The sequence below is a fragment of the Maniola jurtina genome, chromosome 18 (genome assembly GCF_905333055.1).
Source record: "Maniola jurtina chromosome 18, ilManJurt1.1, whole genome shotgun sequence".
NCBI lineage: Eukaryota > Metazoa > Arthropoda > Insecta > Lepidoptera > Nymphalidae > Maniola > Maniola jurtina.
The window spans coordinates 11,095,555-11,112,057 of NC_060046.1; the positions used below are offsets into that span (position 1 = coordinate 11,095,555).

Here is a 16,503-nt window from a genome sequence, read left to right on the forward strand (position 1 = left end):
ACTAGAAAAGAGCTGATAACTTTCAAACGGCTGAACCAATTTTCTTGGATTATAGCTAAGAACTCTCGATCAAGCCACTTTTCAAACAAAAAAAAAACTAAATTAAAATCGGTTCATTAGTTTAGGAGCTACGATGCCACAGACAGATACACAGATACACGCGTCAAACTTTTAACACCGCTCTTTTTGGGTTGGAGCTTAAAAATTGCATTAAGATTTAAGAGTGTCTTAATTTTCGATTTTTTAGTAACTATACAAGACCGGAGTGCTTCAGATATTGCATTTTGGATACAGTTTTATTAGTGACGGACTAAGCAGGGCATAGTGGTCCATACAGGGACTCGAGTTTAGGTGTCCTCCAAATCTGGAGAATTTCTTCAATGAAACTCAAAATATTAGAAAATCCGTCAAGTTTGAGTCGGACTCGGACACTTAGGGTTCCGTACTATCGTACGAAAAAATATCGACAGATTACGGATAGGTTGATTATTATTTATTATTGATTTCAATCGTTATTCTATCCACCTTGTCTCTATTCGCCCTTGAAAAACAAGCAAGCAGGGATAATATAGCTGCATCGAAATTGTCTATAACTGCAATCGCGTACAGAAACTGCAGACAGGCATTCTGAATTAACATTTTTTATTTATTTAAAGAAAAAAACTTTAATGTGAGGAAACTTCAAATGAAACTCGAATTCCTAAAGTATAAATAACTATTTATTAACAAATAAATAACAACACTAGTTACATTAAGACTTCGATATCAATTGTGCAACGTACTTTTCCACTGTCTCTTTATCAGTACACAGCAGATCCATATTCCGATCAGTCCAATCCCTTTCGGATTTATCAAACCAAATGAACTTCCCTTTTACCGACTGGTCGCAATCCAACGCTAAATAAACAGGCGCCTTGCAAGACTGCTCCACCGTCATAAATCCATTATTTTGAGTCATATCCGTCTTCACAAATCCTGGATGCAACGTATTGATTGCTATATTCCTATCCACCTTTCTATATTGAACCCTGGTTAACGCACATACAGCAATCTTTGAAACCCTGTAAGCAAGGTAAGGTGTGACCGCAAAATCCTCTTCTTTTAACGTCCCATTTTTAACCGAACTCAAAAACCAATCAATGAAATCATCTATATCTTGAACTTCTATATCATCTTTCGATAATCTGTTTAGCCAGTAATTGTTTTTGAGGTTAGAAATATGACCTAAATCACTTGAAATGTTTATAACTCTTGCGTTTTCTTTGAGTATCGGGAATAAGTACTTTTCTATGATGAATAAACTCTTATAGTTTACATCTATAACGTGTTTAGCCTCTTCGTAAGTTGTTTTGGTAATGTTTTGTTGTATTGTTGCAGCGTTGTTAATTAAGATATCTAATCCTCCGTGCTTTTCTTTTAGGTGATTGGCGAACTTTTCTACACTCCTTGTATCTGTGATGTCTAGTTGGTGAAACTTGGGGTTGAGTCCATCTCTCTTCAATTTCTCGACCGCTGAATGACCTCTATGAATGTCCCTTGCTGTTAGATAAACGGTGCCAACTCCGCGTCTACACAATTCCGTCACTATACCGTAACCTATGCCCTTATTTGAACCAGTAACCACAGCGACTTTGTCGGTCATGATCGGACGATGGTCTAGGACAAACTGGGGTTTGTATTTATGCAACACTATTTATAAATGAGTCATTGAAATACACTTGAATGTTATATTTTAAGGCGAAGTTGTTGCGTTTTGTTGTCTGATTGACATTGGTTTGATATTAACCGGAAGTGATCCATAATATACGTCATATTATTATGAAAATTGATGTTTGTGATTCGTTTGTCGCTGTTTCAATGTGTAGTATGCTGCCACCTGCAAAAATTTTTTTTTTTTACTAGTCTAGTACTACACCCTCCTTTGTAAAAATTCAATTTTTGTGTGCTCGTTCGTCTTTTAGATTAGTTTGCGTATCGTTTATCTGATTGAGTTGAAACTTGGTACAGTTGTTGTTGACATAGAGTTGTTAATGAGCACGGGTCTCCTCTCTGAATGAGAATACTTAATCTATTATAGTCTTGGTGGTGATAAAGTCTTGACTGTTGACATATTAAGTGACCCAGGTTGTCCCTTCAAGTATTAAATAAATTCATTTCATTTCATCTTATCGCATAAAATTAACTAGCTAATGCTCAAGACTTCGTCCGCTTAGATTTAAGTTTAAAAAATCCCGTGGAAATTATTTGATTTATTGTGATAAAAAGTGCCTATGTCACTCTCCAGGTAGTCATCTACAACCATGCAAAAAATCACACCAATCTGTTGAACCAATTCGTTAAACCAAAAAACCGACAAACCAACAAACAAATACGCTTTCGCATATATTATTTAAGTATGCGTTATGATAAGTTCTTATTATTTAATAGATATTGCCTTCGCCTTAACCAGCGCAGTAAGTATTGTAAGGTTAAAACAACATAATCTTGTTGCACTTATTAAATACCGAAAATAACTTAATGAACAGAGAAGTGCAAGCAATTAAGAGGGGTCTCTCCGTTACTCGCTTCATACAAACGTAGTTCCAATTTCATTTGAATACTAAGCAACCAAAGTCCATGAAATTTTGCAGACATATCTAGAAACTAATATCTATGTTTTCCAGATTTCTGTTAAAATATTCAATTTCAAAGTTACGCGGTCTTAAAAATTCACATACAAATCTTTGAGCGCCTGTAATTTTAAAACTAAGTACATATTTTTAGAAAAATCTAAAACACCACAGGCACAGATATTAGTTTCTAGAATATGTCAGCATTTCATGAACTTTGGTTGCTTAATATTCAAATGAAATTGGAACTACGATTGTATGGAGTCATTGACGGAGAGAGCCCTGTTAATTGCATGATATTGAATATTTTTGGAGAAAATTGCGTGATAATAATATGATAACACAATTGTTTACATATCCAGTGAAAAAAAAAAATAATTTTTAGAATCGGAAAATTTGTTTTACGATCTAAAAGTTTTTTTTGTTTGAAAGGTGGCTTGATCGAGAGTGTTCTTAGCTATAATCCACGAAAATCGGTTCAGCCGTTTGAAAGTTATCAGCTCTTTTCTAGTTACTGTAACCTTCACTTGTCCGGGGTGTTATAAATTTTTAATTTACACTTGTTAGGGAATTTTTGTGCACTCTGGTAATTAAATTAAAAAAAGTTGTGGATTTTGGGGATTTTTCCCTACATACAAACGCACAAACTAAGAAATTTTACCTCATTGTACTACGTCCACTGCTGGACATAGGACTCTTTGTGACTACGTATGTAGGGTTTTCCACACGCGCCGCCACACGGCCTCTGGCTTTACGACCCGCCTGAATCTAGCGGCTTCCTGCAACTAATAATGAGTATATATATTTTTTTAAGGAATATTAGTCATTTTTTAATCATGACTAACATTCCCATCATTTCCACTCCAACTAAGCGTAAAGCTTGTGCTAGGAGTGGGTACGACAATAGTGCAACGGGTGGGATTTGAACCGCCGACCTTTCGGATTTCAGTCCGCTCCTATATCCGTTGAGCTATTGAGGCTATAATAATATAAACAATAGTATATTGTTACTATATTACTTAAAATATTATTATGATTTTAATGAGTACCTGATGTAAAAAACCGGCCAAGTGCGAATCACACGGAGGGTTCCGTACTCGGGGATTCCGACATTGTATACGATAAATCAAAAACGATAATGCATAAAAATAAATAAAAACCTCTTTTAGAATGTACACATAAAGCACTTTCATATGATACCCCATTCGGTAAAGTTATTTTGCTTTGAAAATTAAAATACTAAATATTTGTCAATGAAGACATTTTAATTTTTATTTTGTGATGTACCTAACCACAAATTCACAATGTCTGAATTTTTCCTTTACTTGTGCTAAAAGACACCTGCCTGCCAAAATTCATGATTCTAGCTCAACGGAAAGTACCCTGTAGTTTTCTTGACAGACACGACAGACGGACAGACGGACAAGCAGACTGATAGACAGCCAGCTGACAGACAGAGTTAGGATAAGGGTCCCATTGGCACCCTTCGAGTACGGAACCCTAAAAAATTTAAAATCGCATGTGTTGGTAAAATGTAAACAAAAATATTTTTATCGAGTAGTGATCATAAATGAATAAATTAATTAGGTATTTCTCAATGTTATCTTTAAGTAGGTATACGTGCGACTTACAGTGGTATTACTCAATGCTATTTTACAACCATTGACATAAGACATTAGAAAACAACTTGAAGTACTTTCATAGTGTAGGTATCTGATAACCTACGTCAAATAATAGTAGATTATGCAACATGGGGATAATGTAATGTCTTACGTCAAGGGCACCTGGATAAATCTCTTTGATTTTCCGGGATAAAAAGTAGCTTATGTCGTTCCCCGGGATGTATTCCAAGTCTGTACCAAATTTCATTGGAATCGGTCCACCAGTTGGGCCGTGAAAACGTAACACACAGACAGACCGACAGACAGACTTTTCCATTTATAATATTAGTATGGATGATATCCTGTAACTTTCTACATGCAATTGTAAGTAGCGGAAATATCATTTAAATACCAATTTAAACGGTATGACAACAGACCAAGTCAAGGGCCAAGGTTATTTATTACCTTGACTTTTAAAAGCTTTTAAGATGGGAGCGCGAGTCAAACAAAAACAGTTTGACTCTTATTTAAATACGGACGCGTCCCTTAGTTTTTTTCATGTCTGTCCGTCTGTTCGTCTGTCCTTCTGTCGTTAAGAAAACCTAAAGGGTACTTCCCGTTGACCTGACATCATCAAATTTGGCAGGCAGAAAAATCGGAAAACCGTGAATTTGTGGTCACATCACTAAATAAATAATTAAAATGTGTTCATGAATTAGTATTTTCAACTTTCAAAGTAAGATAACTATACCTATATACATTCTAATACAGATTTTCATTTATTTTTGTGCATAATTTTTGATTTATCGTGCAAAATGTCAAAAAAAAAACCCCGAGTACGGAACCCTCAGGGTACGAGTCTGACACGCACTTGGCTGGCTTTTTCCAGAAATCTTGCTAGCCACAAATAAAAATTATTAGTTTCAAGAACGTGTCTACAAAATTACATCAAGTTTGATTAGTTAATATTCAAATGAGAAGCGAACTACGTTTGTATGGAGCGAGTAACGGGGAGAGGCTTTATTTATTGTTACTAACATCAACATTACTATTCAGCAATATTATACCCGTCGATAGAAATCCCTCTCAGAACTATTTCCCGTAAGTAAACTTCAATATTTCCTGCGAACTCACCGAAGCACATGGAGTTACTATCTATCTAAACTATATATCTATGTTATTTCGTTTCAAAGAGCGAATCACGTATAAACACACGGCAGGATAAAAAGGACGCATAAGCGACTGACTTTGCATTTTTTTTACCCGACTGCAGCAGCAAAGCCAAAAGGAAGGGTTATGATTTTAGCAGTCTATGTACATATGTTTGTATCCAGATTCTGTGTGTTCCACCGTAGCGACTAAACTACTGGGCCGAATGAGGTGTCAATTGATTCGTTGTAAAGGCTCGGGTAATATAGGCTATATTTTATACGAAAAAATGACGTAAGGGATGTTACATCAAAAAAGTAGGGGTCTTCAAAAATATTTTTTTTGCTTTTGTATTGAGTGGGGTGTCAAATGAAAGAGAAGAAAATTCTAAGTTCATAATTATAAATGTACTACAACATTAAAATATATCAAGCGACACAAAAACAATTTTACTATAATATTTCAGCGTTTAGCAGTCGGGTTTTAGTTTTCAACTTTATTTAAATTTATGAATTCAATTCATCCGTAAAATGCGAAAGTCCGTCTGTCTGTCTGCTACCTTTTCACGGCTTATTCGTTAAACCAATTTTGATAAAATTTGGTACAGAGGTAGATTGTATTCCGGAGACGCACACAGGCTAATACTAAAGTGTAGTTGTATTTACATTTAGCAATTCAACTAGGTATTTAAATGATCTTGGTGTTGCCACAGAGATAGCTTGTAAATGGATATAGAATTATTTTTATCAAGAAAATTTTTTGCGCAATCTTAACGGAATTTGACTCGTAATATCATATCAAGGTGTTTTTTTTTTGTAAAAATTTACGTGTTTCCTTATCTATATTAATAGGATCTTGGATTATAGTAATAAAATGATGTGATGTTTTGTATGGCGGTAGTTTATTTGGCTAGAATTCATTATTAAAGAGAATAATTAAATAAAAATCATTGTTTTTATTTATTTTAACATAATTAATTAATTGTTATTAACATCACGCTCTACGGGACGCAATTAATGACGTCACAAGGCTAAACGAGAAATATTTATAATTTTTTTTTAAACATAAAAAATGATTTCTCGCAGAAATTACTCTAATTTTATGTTAAAAATTGGAAAATATTTGTCGTTTACACCTTGGACGTCCTTTCGTACAGCGTGAAGTTAAATTAGTTATTATGTTAAAAATTTCGAGAAATCTGAATTTTTAGGGTTCCGTACCTCAAAAGGAAAAACGAAACCCTCTGACACACAGACATGTCTGTCTGTCCGTCCGTCCGTCGTGTCTGTCAAGAAACCTATAGGGTACTTCCCGTTGACCTAGAATCATGAAATTTGGCAGGTAGGTAAGTCTTATAGCACAAGTACAGGAACAAATCTGAAAACCGCGAATTTGTGGTTCCATCATTAAAAAAATTAAAATGTGTTTCAATTTTCAAAGTAAGATAAGTATACCAAGTGGGGTATCATATGACAAGACTTTACGTATACATTCTAAAACAGATTTTTATTTATTTTTATAGTTTTTGATGTATCGTGCAAAATGTTGGAAAAAATACCCGAATACGGAACCCTCAGTGTGCGAGTCTGACTCGCACTTGGCCGGTTTTTTTTTTATGGATTTCCTTAATTATGAATTCCAGCCCCATAAACTACCGCTATACAAACATCACATAATTTTATTACTACAATCCAAGACCCCATTAGTCGCTTATTATACATACCTAGATCTTCCCTGACAGGTAGGTAAATAGGAATACTTGTGACCTACGTCTTTATGGTAGTACCTATAGTGTTTTCTTTTATTTACCTACATATTTTGTGCTATTTCTAGTACTCGCCGCAACAATGTCGATCCGCTCTAACCATTATAAAAAACAAGTGTACCTTGTACAAAGCGAGCATTCATACCATTTCCTTAAATGAACATTTAATTTCCTCTGTCCTACTAACTTGATTGAACAGCTATTTGAAGTTATGTTTCCTATAAAAAATATAAACTAAGATTTCCTATCATTTATATACGTGAACCTATCTGCTGAATTAGTGACAAAGCCGTGCCGCCATACAATTTAGCGCTCTGGTATCATTTCACGCGAAAACGAATTAGGGGTATATGGGTTTTTAATAACAAAGTGCCTCGCCCCAGCTCTGGATCCTAACTTAGTGCTTATCATAAGGTCAAAATCACACTTCACATCACACTAATATTATAAAGGCGAAAGTTTGTATGTGTGTGTGTGTGTGTGTGTGTGTGTGTATGTTTGTTACTCCATCACGCAAAAACTACTGGACGGATTTGGCTGAAATTTAGAATGGAGATAGATAATATCCTGGATTAGCACATAGGCTACTTTTTATCCCGGAAAATCAAAGAGTTCCCACGGGATTTCGAAGAACCTAAATCCACGCGGGCGAAGTCGCGGGCATCGGCTAGTAAATAATAAACGATATGAGAAATAGTAATATTTTGGTAGAATAGTAAACAGATATTTACGAGTAATTTACATACCTTATTACAATAATTTTATCAATAAAATAAACGTGACCGAAGAATTTTTTTTAATTAGAAACTAGATGATACCTTATACCTTATACGTCCGTTTGAATATATTATGTTTTTTAATCCCCCGGAAACGCTTTGATTTTCCGGGATAAAAAGTAGCCTATGTGCTAAGTCAGGGTATAAGCTATCTCCATTCTTCGGTCAATGCGTGAAAAAGTTATAATCATACTCACACTCACACACACATACACGTACACACGCACGCACACGCATGTGTGTGCGTGTGCGTGTGCGTGTGTGCGCGTGTGTGTGTGCATTCACACTTTCGCCTTTATAATAAACGTAGTATTAAAACTTTTTGTAGGGATTTAACTATACCTACTACAAATAACCAGATACTTAGTAGCTATACAGCAATATAAGCTAGTGATAGAAGAATGTGCAGTGCTCAGACAAGCCGTCAAACGCTTACGAGCTCGAATAAACCAATATTGTTATCTCTTCTGTAAAAAAAAACGTAGCGTTCTCTACCCATCTATGGTGCCGTATTTTTCAGCACTCACATTATTATTGAAGTGAGTCGAAGAAGATAACCGAAAACTTCCGATGTAGTGGATATGAAAGTCATGAAAGGTTGATAAGATCACGGAGTCGCCTCGCCATAGCCATATTGCATGGTATGTTTTATTGACTTTTACTAGCTGGATGTGTCCCGGGAAATTTTGAAATTAGTTTTCCATCACATCCAATAGCACTCCCATAGTATAAAGCGAAACACAGTAGTCCAACGCCTTGGATCTCATGGTAAAAGACGACCACAACGACGAATGACGTTCGACTTGTGGACGATCCCATACTGACTCATTGGAAAGGCTCGAGCACAACAGAGATGTAAGCTCTCTGTGCTTGTTTTATCGCTTTTATAATGGGGAGTGCTCTGAAGAGCTGTTTGACCTCATTTCACGATTTTTTAGGGTTCCGTACCTCAAAACGAAAAACGGAATCCATATAGGATCACTTTGTTGTCTGTCTGTCTGTCTGACCGTCCGTCCGTCGTGTCTGTCGAGAAAATCTATAGGGTACTTCCCGTTGACCTAGAATCATGAAATTTGTCAGGTAGGTAGGTCTTATAGCATAGGTAAAGGAATAAATACGAAAACCGTGAATTTGTGGTCACATCATTAAAAAAAATTAATATGTGTGTCAATTTTCAAAGTAAGATAACTGTACTAAGTGGGGTATCATATGAAAGGGCTTTACCTGTACATTCTAAAACAGATTTTTATTTATTCTTATGCATGATAGTTTTTGATATATCGTCGTATAGATGTTGGAAAAAATACCCGAGTACGGAACCCTCGGTGCGCGAGTCTGACTCGCACTTGGCCGGTTTTTTCGACAACCGCACCGCACGCCACCGCAAGCAATTTCATCGTCAGCACCCGGATGCCTGGTGCACTTCGACCGCCCGTTGTGCCACATCCTTTTTTCCACGCACATGCAAACTGTGGAATCAACTCCCATCGGTTGTGTTCCCACTATTACAACATGGTTATTTAAGAAGCGGACCAACAAATTCCTGGAAACCCGGTAACCATGGCGATTCCTCTAGTGCTGCAAATGTTCATGGGCGGCCCGCGGCAGTAATCACTTAACATCAAATGACCCGCCTGCTCGTTTGCTCGCAATTTTATTATTTTAAAACACCCCCAATCCTCATAATAGGAGGCAGACGTTTTTTAACCCCCAGGCTTACACAAAATGGAATATCATTTATTTATTTTTTAAAGAGTATTAGCCAATTTTCTTACGATGACTAGTTAATATGTCCTTTTCCCCTCCAACTAAGCGTAAAGTTTATGCTAGGAGAAGGTGCGACCATAGTGTGACGGGAGTGGTTTAAACAGGCGACCTTTCGGATGTCAATCGGCTCCATTAACCGTTGAGCCATTGAGGCTCAAACACACAATTTTTACACACCTATTTCAAATTAAAGTATTCACTCGTTTAAAGGTAAGATTTGACAGTGAAATATTTTCTATCCGTCTCCCTAATTTCCATGCCAAGTTTTCCTCGAGCTGAGACAAATCGTTTGCGCGTGATGAGGCGAAACTGAAGCGAAGTGACGCTTGACTGATTATTCCAAATTAGGTATTTGTTGTTGGCAGAGCGACGGCAAAATTACCTCTACGATTAATCTCATACCGTGGTCCATGACCAACGAAGGACCCGAGATCATTATGCAACGTTTCATTCGGACCGATTCTATTTGGAACATCCATACGGTCTGTACTTCCTGCAACTTGTAACTTAAATGCCTTCAAGATAAAACTGAATAGAAAAGCGCGCAAGAACCGAGACGAAGGACAACGGGGCCGAAGTCAAGGAATAAATCTAGCAGAATGTAAGTTAAAATCCATCATCATCATCATGATCAACCCATTTCCGCCCCACTATTGAGTACGGGTCTCCTCTCAGAATGAGAAGGGTTTAGGCCATAGTCTGCCACGCTGGCCCAATGCGGATTGGCAGACTTCACACACCTTTGAGAACATGGAGAACTCTCAGGCATACAGGTTAAATTTGTTATTGACATGCAACTTTTTATCCCGGAAAATCAGACAGTTCTCACGGAATCTTTAAAAACCTAAATCCACGCGGACGAAGTCGCGGGTGTCCTCTAGTTTTAGATAAGTAAAGGTAAGATTTGACAGTGAAATATATATCCTCTCCGTAATTTTTTATCCGTCTCCTTAATTTTTTATCCGTCTCCTTAATTATGAAATATGAAGTCCTGTTGTCTGAGTTGCAACATCATTAATGATAATAACTTTTTCAGATAATTAAATGCACGGCTTGCACGGATGTTGTTCGGAGGACGAAATACATATAAAACAAAAGCCACAGTGCTCCGACAATCAAAAAAGTTCGTTTATTGTTCGAGGGAACAGAACAGAAAATTACGAACGTAATATCGCTCGAATTACGAAAGTAATATTGGTGAAATATCGCTTCCGTCAGAAATATTCAATTTCCATGCAGACAATGAACGGTACTTAGTATGGAATATAGGTTTCAGTTCGAATATTAAATGTGAAGTCTGAACTGTTGAGCTGATAAATCTTTAAGCCCTGATTTAAGCTGGGCTCCGTTTACACTTTACCTGATCGATTTGAATTGAAAAGCAAATATAAATTCTATACAATTTTCAGATTAACCTGCTTGCTTCTTATTTTGGCACTAAATATTAGCAGGATAAACGTCAATGTAAACGATCAAAGTGACAACACTTTTTCGTGGCTTTTACAACGCTTTGTCTGCAAAAACTTTCATAAAGCTCAGAAAACTGATTGTGCTTAGGCTGCTATTGATACCGCAGTCAAGTGCATGGTTAGAAAATGACTACAAAAATATGAATAATAACTTTAATTAAATACTTTTCATATATTACTTAACATTTATATGAAAACTATTTTAAAGCCTTTCTTTTGGGTATATATTTTGAAGTATAAATAAACAACACATATTTTCTATTTCTATTTTCTTTATTTTATAATCTTTACTGTATTTATTTTAAACTTTTACAAGCTTTTTAAACTTTCATAAACTAGTGTAAATAACTTTATCTTCTCAAATATTTTCAATTAAATGTTTATTTATTTATTCTATGGAAACACACAGTACAATATTAATTAAATGACAGGCAAAACATATATAAAACACCAATGAAACAGCAAACATATAAAGAGAAAACTTAAAACTACTAACATAATTATTTTTTTAAGTATTGTAGATATATTAACAATGATAAATTAACTATCAAGCTATACAGAAAGTTATGTTTCTTGTTTTAAACGACAACCTTAGACACATTACTTTTTTTTTTTGTAATAAAGTGACAAAAACAAAAAAAATGTATATTTTGATCGTAATAAAAACGTAGTTCCATCTGATAGTTTAGTTCAGCGGTAACTCGCTAACGAAAGTTAACCCGGTCGGTTGCTTAATCCCCTTTGAATTATTAAGCTGATATGCAACGGATATTGATTAATAACGAGAGTTGCTTACTTAGTGTTTTAAATAATATCCCGCATGCAGAATATACCTATAAATAATCAACCAGTATTACTAAGCTCGGCACTCCTCTTAGAATGAGTAAGTAGTGTTTAACAGGGCTCTCTCCGTCACTCGTTTCATACAAACGTAGTTCCAAATTCATTTGAATACTAAGCAACCAAAGTCCATGAAATTTTGCAGATATATTCTAGAAACTAATATCTGTGTCTGTGGTGTTTTAGATTTTTCTAAAAATACGTATTTTAAAATTACAAGGGCTCAAAGATTTGTATGTGAATTTTTAAGACCGCGTAACTTTGAAAGCGAATATTTGAACAGAAATCTGGAAAACCACAGACATAGATATTAGTTTCTAGAATATGTCTGCAAAATTTCATGGACTTTGGTTGCTTAATATTCAAATGAAATTGGAACTACGATTGTATGAAACGAGTGACGGAGAGAGCCCTCTTAAGATATAAACGCACGCGTTGGCTGGATTGGCATATTTCACATAGATACCACCTAGAATTCTTAGGCACACAGGTTTTCTCAAGACTGTTCAGCGTTAAAACAAGTGGCATTTAATTGCTTCAATCACATATAGCCCTAGCTAGAATCCCGGGAAAGCCTGGGATTGAATCCTGGGCCGAAGTCACAAAATATAAGCTATCACCTTGTATAATCAGCTGTGTATCCTAAAATAAATATCTACAAATACAAGTGTAAATTAAAAATTTATAACACCCCCGTCAAGTGAAGGTTACAGTAACTAGAAAAGAGCTGATAACTTTCAGCTTTTTAGCTGATTAAAGCTAAGAACACTCTCGATCAAACCACCTTTCAAACAAAAAAAACTAAATTAAAATCAGTTCATTAGTTTAGGAGCTACGATGCCACAGATAGATACACAGATAGGCACGTCAAACTTATAACACCCCTCTTTTTGGGTCGGGGGTTAATAAAATGAAATCTTAAAATAGTGCTATCCTTATTTTAACTACTTATACAATAAAAAATACAAAAAATACAAAAACATTTATTTCAGTAGAACAATTTTACATAGAATATATAAATTGGGACCAGCCCAGTAAGTAATTAGTATTACTATATTACTACTAATTCCTGTGGAGGCGGAACTATAAATACTGTGAAAGAGATAGCACTAGTCTTGAATATTATATCACTTTAATTTAATTTAGAGAGTCGTGTACAGCCAAATTACCATTTTGCAAGGAATAAAATAAGCTTCAAAACTCTCATATATTATAGGAAACGAGTAAAAAATCCTTTATTTCCTCTAGAAATCTTCAAACCCGGAAGCTCACTGAATAGATCCTCTTTTCGTAATTACTAAGGCCTCTAATGAAAGGGGTTTCCCTTTTCAGGCACTCAGGTAGTTGTTGAAAAAGGGCCCGTTCGCCGAGACTAACCTAAAATTTCTTACGAGAGGCCCTTTAGCGTTCTAAGGATTTTATATGGGTCTAATAAAAACGAAGAATAATGCGTGTGTAGGGGCTTTTTTAAATAATAAATGGGCTGAAAAGGGATCTTCTTTTCAGTAATATAAGATTGCTAAAGTTTTTACTCAAGTTAGACTTAGAATGTTAGATAAGTTATGATCCAGTCTTATGTTGTAATCGATTTCTACGCGGCATCGATCTTACTAGAACGATCTCTTGGTAGCACAACTTTACCGACAGGGTGGTACCTAACTGTTTGAAATCCCGCACCCGAAGGTTGCCAACGAGACCCTATCACTATATGCGCGCTGTCCGTCCGTCTGTCTGTCAGCGGGCTGTATCTCATGAAGTGTAGGTAGAGAGTTAAAACTAGCACAGGGTGTGTTTCTATTGTCTACTTTGTAAATTAAAAGATACATAATAAATACAATATAACAAATATTTCTAGTAACAAGTGTAAATTAAAAATTTATAACACCCCCGACAAGTGAAGGTTACAGTAACTAGAAAAGAGCTGATAACTTTCAAACGGCTGAACCGATTTTCTTGCTAAGCTAACACTCCCGATCAAGCCACCTTTCAACCAAAAAAAAACTAAACTAAAATCGGTTCATTAGTTTAGGAGCTACGATGCCACAGACAGATACACAGATACACACGTCACACTTATAATACCCCTCTTTTTGGGTCGGGGGTTAAAAAGTACTAAAAGAAGTTGCTGGGATGATCTACTTGGTACAAGATAGCTTGCAACCTAGAATCAGATTTAGATTAAGTAAGTACTTTAATTCAGGAAAACGAAAGAGTTCCCACGGGGTTGTTAAAAGTTTAATCGCGGACATAATGTTAGTAGTAGGAAATAATGATTTTTAATCATTATTATCAGAAGCAGTTTTCTAAAAACATTTCAATTAAATTGGTTTTGAAAATTTTTCAAAGTATTCCTCGCGATGGAATTGGAAAACGTTCGCAATCGGTAATTATTACTGTTGGTCCAAATGAAAGAACCTTTTCATTCCCTCACGTACTGTTGCTAAGAGAGTTGCTGTAATAACTGAATGACCGGTATTTTTAAGTTTTCCTTTTTGCGATGTCAAAGAAAAATCAAATGGAGCGAAAACAAGTGAATTACTGAGTTCAAAACACATATACAGAAGCCTAAATTTGATATTTTGAATTTGGAATTCATAACTAAACACCAGGTATTTGAGATCAAAGTGGTCAGTTCGATAAAATGCTAATTACATTATATTAATATGTAGACCTAATATTTTAAAATAAATACTAGGGGATATTCGCCCGCGTAGATTCAGATTTTTTTAATCCCGTAAGAACTCTTTGAATTTCCGGGATAAAAAGTAGCCTATCTCCTTCCCCGGGATGTATCCCAAGTCTGTACCATATTTCATTAAAATTGGTTCAGCGGTTGGGCCGTGAAAACGTTGCAGACAGATACACTTTCGCATTTATAATATTAGTATGTAAGTATATACGGAATGCCATGATATTCCCCGAGCTAGTAATGAAATCGCTACTTTAATTTTAGCACGTATTTTTCTTTAGTTAATTTACCTAAGTATTTTAGAAAACTTTTATTTAATAAAAGTTTATAATATAATATAGGCTGTTCAGTGTTCATATTTCTAGACGCGATAATTTCTCTGGCAATCGACGGAAAATCGGGAATCTAACAAGGAAAGTTCCATATCGTCCTTCTAAATTGGAATTTCTTAGAAATTCCTTTATAGAATTAGCTGTTCCGCTAAGGATTTTTTGTTAGAGGGTTGAAACTACAAAGTGAAATTCCTTACAAGAAGCCCTTTACCGCTTTAAGGATTTTCTAAGGATCTAATAAAAGCCACGAATGACCGTTTTCCCGTTGGAATATTTTATTGGCAATGATATATTCGGGTGAAATGTACTTTATGTTTTTCTTGCTTTATTATTATTATATTATTTCTTTGCTTTATTATTCGAAGATTTCTATAAAGAGGTCGGAGGACCTTAACTCATTCTTGACCGCCGTGCCAATTTGGGAACACTTACTTATTGAAGTTAAATAAAAAAAGCATTGACATCAGTTAATATAGTATTACATTTATAAGTAGTTGAAAGTACACAGATTAAATGTAACATAAAAAAATTTAGTTATCATCAGTATTCTTTTGGTAACGATCCATCAAATTTCGTTATCGAGAGACATGTGGAGGTTTGTATAGTTTTTTAGTTATTATATAATGTAGATAAAATACATCATCAATAATAATTATATTTTGTCAAATTCAATAAATTACTAAATATTTACAAGCATTTTTAGTTACTTATACTAAGTATATAAAATTTTATAGGACTCGAAATATTACTGTACCAATTTGGGTACAGTGGCCACAAGTATGGTACTAAAACACTAAATATATATCTATTTTTTCATACTATCAAGATGAACTGAAAAGGCATTATAGTGCCAAATACAACTTTTGAAGATAAGAGGAGGCTATAATTACGATCTTACAAGATAGTGATAACAGTTTGAAGTATGGTTTAGCTATAATTCCATGAAAGGTCAGTGGCGTTACTGATGAAGAAGAGGGTTTTGATGACGACGAGACTTCATCAAGCTTGCCAAATGACGTTCTAGGAAATACTAGCATGCACCCGCGGCTTAGCTCCCGTGGGAATTTGGCAACATATAGCTTTATTTTTCAACAACGTTATAAAGGGCACATCTATGCAAAATTTCAGCTTCCAAGCTTTGGGCCAAGTTCAAGGGTTTGGGCTGGGCGCTGATGTGTCAGTCGCTGAGTGAGTCAGCAATTTTCTTTTTTATTTAGATTTGTTCACAATCTTGGTAGGTACCTACTCTTTCAGATTCAGAAATCAGCAGTGATGATGATTCGTTGGCTGTCAAAAGAGTTCCAATTAGAACCAATACGCCACGAATTGAAAAGCTTAGTATTGAACCAAATCAATCTGTTTCGAATGTTCCGGATTAGCGAAAGTCTACCGCAAGTTATTTGAAAACTGACAGGCAATCTTACGAATGAATTCTGAACGGAAATCGTATGAAAGATTCCATATTTGTTTCAAAATAACAACAAGGACATGGGTGGAGTGGACGAA

The 16,503-nt window shown here is 35.3% G+C and overlaps 1 protein-coding gene across 1 annotated transcript; it reads right to left on the reverse strand.

Moving 5' to 3' along the window:
- Positions 1–697: 697 nt before the first annotated feature.
- Positions 698–1,684, reverse strand: LOC123874390 (carbonyl reductase [NADPH] 3-like). Its single transcript, XM_045919695.1, has one exon. It carries the CDS (start codon positions 1,640–1,642, stop codon positions 752–754), a length of 891 nt encoding a protein of 296 aa, XP_045775651.1. The 5' UTR covers positions 1,643–1,684; the 3' UTR covers positions 698–751.
- Between the last annotated feature and the right edge of the window lie 14,819 nt (positions 1,685–16,503).

What these genes read in the sequence shown, in the direction of transcription:
- LOC123874390 (XM_045919695.1), bottom strand. Translation starts at nt 1,642, where the DNA reads ATGACCGACAAAGTCGCTGTGGTTACTGGTTCAAATAAGGGCATAGGT.